The sequence below is a fragment of the Herpailurus yagouaroundi genome, unplaced genomic scaffold, assembly GCF_014898765.1.
Source record: "Herpailurus yagouaroundi ecotype Mexico unplaced genomic scaffold, PumYag 160, whole genome shotgun sequence".
NCBI classification, from domain to species: Eukaryota; Metazoa; Chordata; class Mammalia; order Carnivora; family Felidae; genus Herpailurus; species Herpailurus yagouaroundi.
In genome coordinates, this window is record NW_024412401.1 from 49,951,593 (window position 1) to 49,963,802 (window position 12,210).

At 56.6% G+C, this 12,210-nt stretch overlaps 1 protein-coding gene across 7 annotated transcripts in view; it reads right to left on the minus strand.

The window, feature by feature from the left end:
* The window catches only part of SH2D3C (SH2 domain containing 3C), a 35,376-nt gene extending 23,503 nt beyond the window's left edge, over positions 1-11,873 (minus strand). For 3 of the 7 annotated variants that reach the window (XM_040482406.1, XM_040482402.1, XM_040482401.1), the window contains exon 1: positions 2,122-2,195. Coding sequence is in view for 4 of the 7 variants with exons in the window: in XM_040482403.1 (XP_040338337.1) it covers positions 3,961-4,420; positions 6,358-6,394 (497 nt within the window). In the remaining 3 variants the exon portion in view is untranslated. Of the gene's footprint in view, positions 1-2,121; positions 2,257-3,960; positions 4,421-6,357; positions 6,491-11,770 lie in introns of those variants that run through there. The other 4 variants (XM_040482408.1, XM_040482403.1, XM_040482407.1 and 1 more) reach the window with 4 other exon arrangements.
* Positions 11,874-12,210: the final 337 nt, after the last annotated feature.

A 12,210-nucleotide genomic window follows, 5' to 3' on the forward strand; every position in this document is an offset into this window, starting at 1 on the left:
CCCCCCCCCCGGCCCCCCATCTTATTCTCCTGCAGCCACTGTGGGTCCCAGCTGCTCCTCAAACATGCCAAGGACCCTCCTACCTCAGGGCCTTTGTACCTGCTGTTCCCTTGGCCTGGTACACTCTTCCCCAGATATCCAGAGGGTTTGTTCCCACATCCCTTTGTTCAAACATCACCTCAAGGTGACCTTTTTCCTGGCTTACCTTCCTAAACTGCTAGCACCAGGCATACCCCTGGTTGGTTTCAGTATTTCTCCCAGCACTTTTCTCTTCTGCTGAACCATATAACTTGTTGTCTTATCACGTCTCCCCCCACACTGGAACGGAGGCTCCATGATAGCAGGGTTTTGTCTGCTGTGCTCACTGCTGTCTCCCCAAAACTTGGAAGGGTATCTAGGGCATAGTTGCATCACAGTAAATATTAAAATGAGTGAAATTCCAGCTCAACTAAATGTGTCATCTCGAGCAGGTTAGTAACCTCACAAAACCTCAATGTCTTCATCTGTAAAGTGGGCTCCCATTATCTCTCTTCCAGGGGCTTATAGGAAGTCATTTCAATAATGGTAGAAATGGCTTTGAGATTTTTATTTGCAGGAGGTAAAATGTGGTCTAGTGACTTGGGATCAAGTCTAGGCTCTGACACCTCATCTCTCTGTGACCCCAGGAAAATCCCTTCCCGCCTCTGAATCCTGCTCGTTTCACCGGTAAAATGAAGCAAACAGAAGTTTCCTTTCACACGGCCTGTGTGGTAGGTGGCACCCATTGGGTGCTTCAAGCAGGGACTGGCCAGTTATGAGCCAGATCTTGACCCCCTCTTCTAGGACCCTGGCCTAAAAGTTCCTGTGTGTGGGCATGGGTCTGGATGGAAGGCGTTGGGGCCTCCTTTCCTTCACTGGGCCTCCCCTTCCTCCTCCTTAACAGGGACTGCAGAGGAGGGTCGTCAGGGCTCTCTGGAGCTGCTGTTTCCCTGCAGAAGGCTGAGGTGCTAGGGGTAGGGTGAGGCAAGGCTGGTGCTGTCCTTTCTGGGCGCTAAGGGCTCTTCACCCCCTCTGCTCCTGGCCCCTCCTCCCTCCTTCCTCCTCATCCCCCACGATCTCAGCAGAGAACAGGGCACCAGGAAACTCCTCAGCTTCACCTCTTCCCCTTCCTTCCTTCTGCTCCAGGTGCACCCTGCCTCCCAGGGGGTAGGGGAGGGACACCATCTACCCCAGCTTAGACCACTCCCTGAGCAGCCACTGAGATGACCCCCTTGGGACACTGGGGAATGGGGCCCCAGTCTTGTTCAGTGGCAATTCTCAAATGCCCTCCTCCCCAGGTTGGATGTACCCTCAGAGATCATCCCAGACCCATCTGGGCTGCTGGGGAGATTTAAGGCCCAGAGTAGGGGGCAGGGCAAATCTGAGATCACACAGGCAAAGCAGCTCTCCTGACTCTGGGACACAGGGCTGGGCTTCAGGGACTCCTGGAAGAAACATTTCATTTCTAGCCTCCTGCTTGGCTTGGAGGGCAAGTGGGGACACTGGGTCTCAGGACACCAGGAGGGGGCTCAATCTGATCTGCTAACCTGACCCCACCTCAGGACCATTGGACACTCTGGATGATTGGGGGATGGAGGGCAGTCTCTCTATTTCCTCCACCAGCTCGAGGCCAGGCCTGATGCTGGAGGCACTGCCAGGACCACCAGGGCCCCTGCCCACAGAGGAGGAAGGCTGGGTCCTAGACTTGGCATTCTCAAGGTTTCTCAGGACCATCCTTCCCAGAGGCCCTGGCCCTGTGGGAGGGGAACAGCCTGCCCAGCCTTTAAGGGCATGGTCCAGGAAGGTGGAGTTAAACCCTGGGTCTAACTAACCTTCACTGCTGTGGAGAACCGGGCAAATAATCTCCCTTTACTCATCTGTAAAATGGGGATGATGAACGTGCCCCTCTTCCGGGGCTGTTGTGAGGAGTAAATACCCAGCCTGTGCGAGGGCAAGGCAGGGACAGAATTACACCAAAAGAAAGTTTAAAAGTCCCTGATGCTAACGGGCATCCTGGTATGTTGGTTGCCCCAGGGGCACCGATCTCCCCTCAAACCATTGCCATCCCCGCATGCCCTCCTCAGGCCCAGCTCGGTCACTCACCCTCTGGGTCCCAGTGACGGACATCTTCGTCCCACTGCAGTCATGGTTCCCCCGCAGTCACTGCCTGAAGCCTGGGTACCTCCTCAGCCCGAGGGCTCCCGCCTTTCTCAGGCCAGGGAGCTCTGAAGCGCAGAGCAGTACTCCGGGGGCGGAGCCTGACCTGTAGACCACGCCCCGGGCACGCCCCTCGCCCTCTGCCGGGGGCCGCCCCACAGCCTACACCTCCCGCTAGGAAGGACACGCCCCGCCTCGGGAACGCCCTTCCGCCTCCTGTCTCGCTCCTCCTCCTCCCCCCATCTGTTAGCGTCCAAGGCCGGGAAGGCCACGCCCCCCGGACACACCCCTCTGCCTTGACCCGCCTCGTTCCAACACCACCTTCCCTCAGCAGTCCGCCTGGCAGCCTGAAAGGGCCACGCCCCCAGACACGCCGCTCCACCCGCCCCTTTCCTGCAAACTCGCCAGGCACGTCTCAGACCCTAGGCTGCCTCAGAACGACCCAGAACCTATCAGGCCTTCTCCCCTGCATACAATCCTTGCTTGCTCTTCCACGCTCAAATGAGGCTGAACTAAGGAGGGGACGGCACAAGACAGCAGCCTGGAACAGCCAGGGATGATGGAAAAACATTTACTGTTGGTGGTGTGCTAGGCACTTTGCTAAGATTTTAAAAGTCCTGTATGTGACTCTTGATTCTCATCATGCCCTACAAGGTAGGTGCTATCATTATGCCATTTATCAGCTGAGGAAACGGACACTCAGAAAAGGAAACAGATTTATCCAAGGTCATGCAGTCAGTAAGAGGCAGAGTCTGGACTAGATTCATTCTGAAACTTTACAAAGTCTTGCTCCCCATTGAACAGAGGTCTAGACTCAATTACCCCAGCACACAGAAACTGTGCTTGGCGTCTCAGGGCAAAGCCATTCCAGAGAGGTCTCAGAACTGGCCCTAGAGTTACTTTTGCTCAGCTGGGGTTTTTTCCCCTCTTTATTTCAATAAGTACATCTGACCAGTGTGGTTTAGACCCAGGGTCTGAGGGTTGAAAAGCTGGAGACTCCTGTGGTTGAGATTGAGGGGTCTCCCAAGGGCATGAAGCACACAGCTGTACAGCTTAGAGGGTGGTGGGTACAATGTGAGAGATGAGTGTGCAGCCATTGGAGGCGGGCAGTTTCTGCTCAAATCCAGCTCTACCACCTTGCCTGAGTCTCAGTCTCCCCATCTGTAAGATGGGTCTCATGATATAACGATAAATGCTTTTACAGAGCGTTCGGTGAGTAACATATGTTTTGACACCCAGTAGAATGGGTGCTAGGGTCATATCATCACTATGTGTATTTTTGCATGAACTCAGCTCACCCTATAACCAAGTGAAGTGGCAACCAGGGGGAGCAGTGTTGTCCAGTAGAACTAAAGGTGATTTGAGTGTGGGGGTCCTGGGCAGGGATCCAGCGATTGGGCTTGGGGCCCAGCCGGCTCCTGGAGGCTGCCTAGGGCGAGTTCAAATCTCACCTTTGTCATTTGACAGATGTGTAACCTGCCTGGGGCAGATGACTTTGCCTCTCTGAATCTTCGGTTCCTCATTCGCCATATGGAAATGACAGAATCTCCTCCCCAGTTGTTTTTGTTTTGTTTTGTTGAGAATTAATTGCAAGTGAAAGACCAAGCATAGTGCCTGGTCTGTAGTAAGCACTTGGTTCATGTGTAGAGTTTTTATTCCCCCTAGAAGTGTGTTTTGTGTGTGTGTGTGTGTGTGGGGGCTCCTCTCCAGGCTCTATTGGCAGGAGGTTGGAGGCACCCTTCCCGCAGATTCCACTCTCACCCCCACCCCACTGTGGGCACCTACCTTTCCGGAGGCACTGTTTCTTCTTTTCTGTCTGCGCTGGGATCCTCAGGCTCTCCCGTGGGGCCCATTACGGAAGGGTTGGGTCCCACTGCTGGGGTGTCCTCCAGGGGGGCATTGGTCCCCACCACCACCTCCTTGGCGGCCTCCAGGCCTGGAGGGTTGGGCAGATCTTGGGGCACCAGGTGGGATTCAGAGCCCACCTCCTTGGTCTCCCGGGTAGCCTGTTGATCACGAGCCTTCTTGGTGCTGTGGCGAGGCATGGTGCCCATGTGGCTGTACATGTCACTGGAGCGGGCATAGGCTGGGGGGCTTTGTGGGACAGTCATCATGTCATCCTGTGTAGCCTCAAAGGTGTCTCGCTCCAGGTGGGACCGGATACTGAGGGAGGCTGAGGACCGTTTCAGAGTGAAAGACCGAGGGAGGTTGGAGAGACTCCCGAGGCCCTTGAACTTGAAGAACTCTGGCAGAGGAAGTGGGGGGAGGGAGTGCAAGGGGAAGACATGAGTTAATGCCAGCAGCAATAATAAAAAATACATGTCGTTCTTCTGACTGAGGGTTCAAGGAGGGTCAGGGCTTCTCTGACACTCCCTTTGTTCCCGCAGAACAACACGCAGCTCTAGAGTCACACAGACCTGAGCGACCGTCCCCGCTCTTCCACATCCTTGCTGTGTGACTTTCGGCAAGTCACTTGACCCTTCTGAGCCCCATTCTCCACATTAGCAAAATAGAGATTGTAGTGCCCACCTCCTATGGACAGCGGAACTGAAGGAAAGCATGTAAATAACAGACTTAATATGGTGCCTGGCACCCAGAATATCCTGGAGAAGTTATGAAGGCAAATGACGATGATTGAACGCCTCTGCATTGGTCAGCTATGCTTCATGCATTACATCACTGAGTTCCCAGCATAACTCAATGACACAAGCTTAATTTCCCTTTTCTGCAGATAACGAAGCGGAGGTCAGAGCTGTGGAAAGACCCGCCCGAGGTGGCATCGTGGGCAGGTGAAGCATGTTTGTGTGGTCGTGGGGTGGGGTGAGTGAGGAGGGGCTGTTTGAGCACCAGGGACAGGGGATGAAATGAGAAGGGGGTTGTTGGGAGCCTGGGGGGCCCACTCTCTGAGGTTCTGTCCTTCCTGTCAGCTGAGCCCACGGTGGGGACTCAGGCGGCCGGGCTTGGGTGATACCATCTCCTCGTTTCCGCAGGGGTGCCTGTGAGTTCCCTCCTCCTTGCCCCCAGCTGTGGGACTGTCCCTCCTCTAAGCCGCCACCCTCTGACAACCCTATGGCCTCCGGGGGAGTGAAAAGGAAAAACTCTGGCATTTTCCACTCCCTAGGTACCCTCTGCCTCCTCAGGTCCTCACCACGATGCCCCCATTGATGAGAGAGGAAACTGAGGCCCAGAGAGGGGAGGGACTTGCCCAGGGTCACACAGCAAGGCTGAGCCCTGATGAGGGGCTCAGGGCTCTGGACTGCTGGGGTCAGTGTTCTGGGGCTTTCCCCCCAGCCCTGCCCACCCTCGGCTGTCTTAGCCTCTGCCTCCTGACAAACACTGTCAGAAAGTTCTGAGGCTCTGCTCTAAGAAAGCTATACCTCTGGGCAGAATTGTGCCAATTGCCAGGAGGAGGGCCAAGAACCACTGTCTCCTGGGCACTGGGGGATCTGGAGGAAACAGTAGTGGGACAGGGAGGGAAACCGAGGCGAGTCCAGGAACATGGGATTGAGCCCTGCTGGGCAGCCCCATATGATCCAAAGCACGTCTCTGGGGCCCAGTATTTTCATCTGTGGAATGCATCTTAATCCTGGCCCTGCACACCCCCACCCACCACCCCCCCTGTGCTGTCAACGGTCAAGTTGAAGGGCTCAGGGGAAGCAAAAGTTGGCTGAGACCCGGAGGAGACCGACTTGGGGAAACAGAGCCTTGGTCAGGGTGACCCCTCATCGAGCTGCCCTGGGTCCCAGCGTCACTGCTGGTGGGGACATGGGGCAGCTTCTCCTGGTGCACCCGTACCCACTCCGGCCCCAGTAACTTCCAACTGAGCCCCCGTGTGAACCAATTCCAGGGCAGGGCGTGGAGCATGTGGAGGTCTTCCCTTGCCCGGCCCCATGAGGTCCAAGGAAACCAGAGATGGTCACACCCACAAATGGCGAGACAGAGAAACAGAGACTGGCAGAGCAGAGATGGAGACCCAAACCAGCTAGAGACAGAGAGAGCTATGGGGCCAGAGTGACAGAGGGAAGGCGACAAGGAAACCCAGAAGCAGAGAACTCCAGAGAGGGATAGAGATGGACAGAAAGAGAAACAGAAACCAGACAGTGATAAGGAAGCAATGCAGAGAGAGACTGAGACGGATGGACAGAGAGATGAAGGGCAGTGCAAAGGGCACCCTGCACTCACTGAACTTTCTGCTGGCTTTCTTGGGTCCCTCCGTCATCTTGGTGGGTCGTGTAAAGCCCCTGGCCAGCGGGCAAGTGGCCGCTCTCGACTCCGGACATCAACGCTGAGGTTCTTCCCTCACCTCCCCTTCCCCTTTCTTGCACCCTCTTGCCGCTCGCTTCCTCTGTGTATTTTTAAACCGGTGAAACTCCCACAGCTCCACCCTCCCCATCCTCTCCACGGGGGCGGGCCAGGGCCTCCCCCACTCCGGGCCCCCATGGGCTGCCTCCTTGACCTTGGCTATGGGGGGGGAGAGGGGGGCAGGGGGCAGACCACAAGCCCATGGGACCCGGAGGGCCTGGGGGGGACAAACCACAGGCCCTGGGAATGGAGCCCACTGGGTGGGGGCTGTGGGGGGGACCCGCTGACAGCTGTCAGGGGGTCTGGCCAGCGGCTGGAAGGGTGCTGGGAGCCAGGCCAGCCCACAGGGCAGTTTGTTCTAAGCCTCGGTGCCTGGGGAAGGACTGGGAGCAGTGAAGAGTGCTGTGGTTAGGCCTGTGGCCCTGGGGACCACCCAAACCCAAGTTCAAATCTTGGCTGGCTACTTTGTCACCGTGTAATCCTGGCTAGGCCACTGACTTTCCTGAGCCTCAGTTTCCTCACTGTGAGCAGGGGGTATTTGCAATGCCCACCTCACAGGGTCCAGTTCGGCGTGAAGCCTGGCACAGAATCGGTGCCCACCAAGGCATGATCATTCCTTTTTATTTTTTATTTTTTTTATTTTTTTTTTATGATCATTCCCTTTTAATCCAGGGGGACACGGTGGCAATTTGGTCCACCACACCCTTTATACAGGGATGGGGGGCTCTGGAGCACAGACGGGCAGAGGGAGTGCCCCAGGTCATCTGGCAGGTTGGTGGCACAGACAAGGCTACATCTCACCCTTCTAGACCCCTCAGCCCACAGTCTGATGCTTTTCCAGCCTACAACGTGTGTGCGTGTGTGTGTCACACGGGCAAGACAGAGATGAGGAAATGAAACTTCCCTACACAGATTGTCCCAGACACCTGTGGAGGCTGTCAGCAGTTGCAGGGGTTGGGGTGGCCACAAGGCCAGGGGTTTCAAATCCCAGCTCTGTGTACTGCGCCTAAGTTACTCCTGCCTCTGAAGCCCCAGTCAACTGATCTCAAGAATGGGCACAAATGCAAGATACACAATTAACTCACAGAGGCTCCAGCACGATTGGACATTATTATCCTGGCCCCCAGGCTGGCAACCGAGCCTATGAGAGAGGGAGTCCAAGGGCAGATGGGGCCCCTCCTGCATCCTCAGCAAAAATAATGATGACTAACGTCTTCTGATCGTTAGTTCATTCCAGCCAGAAAGCTCAGTCCTTCTGTCCTAAGAGGTAGATGTTGTTTCTCTTGCCCCCATTTTACAGATGTGGAAACTGGGGCTCCCCGAAAGTCAACTTACCTGGCATTAGGGCCTACTTGTCCAGCTATGGGGGCTGAGGTCCTAACTTCCACTCCTACAGCTCCAGAAACCCCCTGGCAGCTGGATGATGGGCCCTGGTGGGGGAAGCATCTGACTGAACCTTCTTAATGGGTTGAGAGGGAAACCGAGGCCCTGAGGGGAAAAGGGACACAGCCTGAGAGATCAAGACATCAGAGTCCTGCTCACAGACAGACCTGGATGGGAACAGTGTTCAAAGCTCACATGAAAGAATGAGGTTTCTCGGTCACGGATTTGGGAAGAGAAGGTCCCTCTACTGAGCCCTGCCCATGAGCCAGGCATGGAGGTAAAAACCTCCACAGATTGTCCGTTGAGTCCCTACGACCGACCTGCGAGGCGAATGCTGGTACTGTCCCATTTCACAGATGAGGTAACTGAGGCTAAGGAGGAGCAGAGACTAGACCCCCAGGTGTCCTAGCTCCCAAGCCGGTGCTCCCTCCCTCCTCCAGTTGTCAGAAGAGAGAATAGGGCCGGTGGCCTGGCGGTAGTGAGGGGTCTTCCTCGTGGAAGGCAGCGGGTGGTTCCCCTTGGCTTCTCTCCCAGGAGGCAGTCCCAGTGACTTGGGCTAAGTGCTGGGTTTCTGTCACTCCCGCCTCACTGTGTGACTCTGCCCCAGACCCTTTACCACTTTGGGTCTCAGTTTCTATCTGTGAAACAGGGTCAAAGTAGCTCCCAGTTCCAGGGGTTGCTGGGAGGATGAAATGAGAAAATGTGAGCCCAGGCTAGTGCACTGTGGCCTCAGCAGCGCCCCCTCCCCGCCATGGTTGTCGCTGAGGGATGGGGGTGGTTCAGGCCAGGGGCGGATTGGCATAGGCCAAGAAGACCCCAGGGGAAGGCACGTGGTGGGAGAGCTGGGAGCCCCGGCCACAGGGAGGCCGTGTTGCTGCAGGTACAGCGAGAGTGCTAGCTAGGCCCGTGCTGCCGCCGTTGGCCCCGGGCGCCAGCGCAATTGCCCGTCCCTGGGAGAATGAATGGGGCTCAGTGTGGCGGCTCCACTGAGCTCAGAGCCCCCTTTGTGCTGCCTTGAGTGGCCGTTGGGAGTGCGGCTGGGGACCTGCCGGCGGGTGGCTGTCCCCCAGGCCCTCCTCAGCCTGCGTTGGAGGCCGGCCCAGAGCAGCCCGCACTCCACAGCCCTGAACACACAAGTGCTTTCGCGCTTCCAGGCTTCGGCTTGGGCTGGACCCACACCCAGAATGCTGCTCTTCCCTCCACCGGCTGGAAGTTTTGCTTCTGTGCGGTCGGGGCTCCGGGTCCAGACTGAGCCATGGTGCCCCAGGGAACCCTCCTCTGGTTTCTGTCCCCTCCCTCCTGCCCCTTTCCCCCCCCATCTGTGACTCCCTTGCCCCCAGTTTGGCCAGGTACCATTAGGTCTCGACGTCACAGTCGAAGGCATTGGCCCCAGGCACGCGGGATCATGCAGACCCCACGTGCATGATCTTGGGCAAGTCGTGGTACCTCTCTGAGCCTCGTTTTCTCCCTTCAGTAAAATGAGACCAATACAACATCCCTCACACGGTCCCGTCCCGTGGCAGTGAAATAAAAGTTATACTGCGAGTATTACCCATATTACATTCACTTGCGTCTTCACTTGCATGTTCCAAACAGACCTCATGCCCCCTCAGAGGAGAATTTGCCTTCCCCATGTGTATTGGCCCCACGCCTGCCATAGGTCTTAGTCTTTCCCCGGCTCCATCCAGTTGTCTGGTACTGAGGCTGGTGACGAATGACTCTGGGTTTTGGAAGCAGAGACCTGGCTCTGAATCCCAGATTTACAGCTTCCTGGTTGTGTGGCCTTGGGCAGGGCACGTGACCACTCTAAGTCTCAGTTCCCTCTTCTGTAAGTTGGGCCCAATTCCAGCAACCTCCTAAGAGGGGAGCTGTAAAGCCCCAGGGAAATGACACGTATCAACACAGGGCCGGGTACAGAGTCAGCACCCAGCTGGTGTGGGCAGAATGTCCATGGTCTACAGGGCCGCAAGCATCACACTACAATCCTCTGCCCGGTGTCTCCCTATCCAGCACCCCTTTCTCTTCCCGGGACGTACGAGCAGCCAAGATCAGCCCACCCATGAGCCTGTCTTCTCCTTCCCTCCCTATGCCCGCCCCCCGACCCCCAACCTCATCCCTGCTCAGGGGAGGAAAACAGAAGGTCTAGGCCAGAGTCAAACAGCAGGCCAATGATTCCCTCTTCTACTCTGTGCCTCAGTTTCTCTGTTAAATGCCAGCGGGACCAGAGGCTCTCACAGAGTCCAGTCGGTTAGTCAGCAAACTGACAAACTGGCCAGTGCCTGGCTTTGCAGGCTTAGCTGATCCGTGGAGGCAGGAAACATTTTCCTCAAACTAGCAAATCGGAAGTCAGTCAGTGAGAAATCATTTCCAGCGAGGACCTCGTCTCTTCGCCCTTCCACCTGGATGATCCGGGACCCCATGCCTGGACAGCGCAGGTGGCCTTCTGAAGAGTTCCCTACTGCTTCTGCCAAGGGGAGCGGAGGGCCCGAAGCTCTGAGGGGAAGTGACTGGCGGATGTTGGGGTTCAGGGCAGGGGTGGTGGGGTGGAGGTGACAACACCGGAACATCTGCTGAGGCGTCTGCCCACAGGATGTGACTTAGGGAGAGCTCGTGGGAAACAGGCAGGGGACCCATCCAGCCTGAGTCTGATGGTGGAGGCCACCCAAAACCATGGTAGGCCCCCAATACTACCATCCCCTCCCATACCCCCCGTGGGCATCCAGAATACCTAGGCCAGCGGTGCTCTGTTATGGCTGTAGCCTAACTCTGCCCACAGCCCAGACGGGTGGGGGCCCTGATATGGCTCAGTGCTTGGAGTTTGTGCCAGACTGACCTGGTTCAAATCCCAATGTGGCTGCCGGTCAGCTGTTTGACCCTGGCCAGGGGATGTTGCCTCTGAGTCTCAGTGTCCTTATGTGTACAAGAGAGGTGATAACAGTAGCCATCTCATATAGCTGAGTGAGAATTAATTACCATAAAGTGCTGAATGTATGCTCCGGACCATTTATTTTGCCTCAACAAATTGTAATTGCTAGTTATTATTTTTTTCCCTCCTTGCCCTTCTCACCCCCAATTTAGCCAATGGCCTCCCTGCTTCCACAGTGTACCCATGAAGCTGATCCCAGATCATTCCCTGACATGTCTCCTGACTGCCTAAAACACTTGATGGCCTCACACTCCCCTCAGGAGGGGGCTCACTGCTGCTTGGCTGACCCTTGAGCCTCCGCCTCCCCCCCTCCCCCCAACAGGGTCTCTTGGGACAACAGGATCACCAGACCTGCAAGGCCAAGCCATGGAGGATAAGACAGGAAACTGGGTGCCATTGAGGGGTACCACACTGCAGGTAGGAAGGTCCAGGGAATTAGGAAACAACAGGAGGAAGAGTCCTGCAGCCACAGCCCTGGAGGGAGCTGGAAAGAGCCTCCAATATCACAATTTGGGTTTTCCTGAAGACAGAGGAGGTAGAAAGCACAGCTTTGCTGTGGGCTGATTGTTGAGTAGAGCTGGAGGAAAGATCAAGAGGCTCGTGAGCTGGGAAGATTATCAGGAAGATGCTGGGGAAGGGGTGGAGTAGGAGAAGGGGGCATAGGGTCAGAGAAGATGGGTGGTGGGCATGGTGCCTGGCATGACAGCAGGCCTCAAACGGCACCATTATTATATCCCTGGCCATACTGTAAACAGCCTGACTCAGAAGAATCTTCTTCAGACAGACCAGGCTCCAGTCCCAGCGCTGTCACTCTGACCTTGGGCAAATGACCTCACCTGTCTGAGTCTCAATATCCTCTTCTGTAAAATGGGTTAGTGATCCTGACTATTGGGTGGTTGATTCAGGATTCAGCAGGAACGCCCAGCAATTCCTGAGCACACAGGGGGTTCGGAGTAAATACTAGCTATTTTTGTAATTACTGACCCGGGGTTGACCAGCTCGGGCACAGCTGATGGGGGACCGGGCTCCTGTGGGCTTCATCCTTGACTCCCAGAGAACAGGGGGTCCGGGACTGGAAGGCCCAGGCGTTGCTCTCTCGCCGCCGCCAGTGTCGCCGCGCCCCCTAGCGGCCGTCGGTTGCCATGTCAACGGCGGGTGGCTGGGGCCCGGGGAGGTGGCGGCGGGGGCCGTTCTCTCCTCCCAGGACCGGAGGCCGCTCCCTCGGCGCCTCCCGCCTTCGCCTGTGGAGGGGCACTCTGAGCCAGGGAGAAAAGGGCTCTCCGCAGCAGCTGGCATGTGGGGGTAAACTGAGGCACGAGGCGAGGCGCCCCGCAGCCAGGTGTGGAGCGCGGGGCCCCACCTCCGAAGGCGGAGGAGGGGCCGCGGGCGGTGACGCGACGAGGGCGGCCGGCGGACAGCGGGCG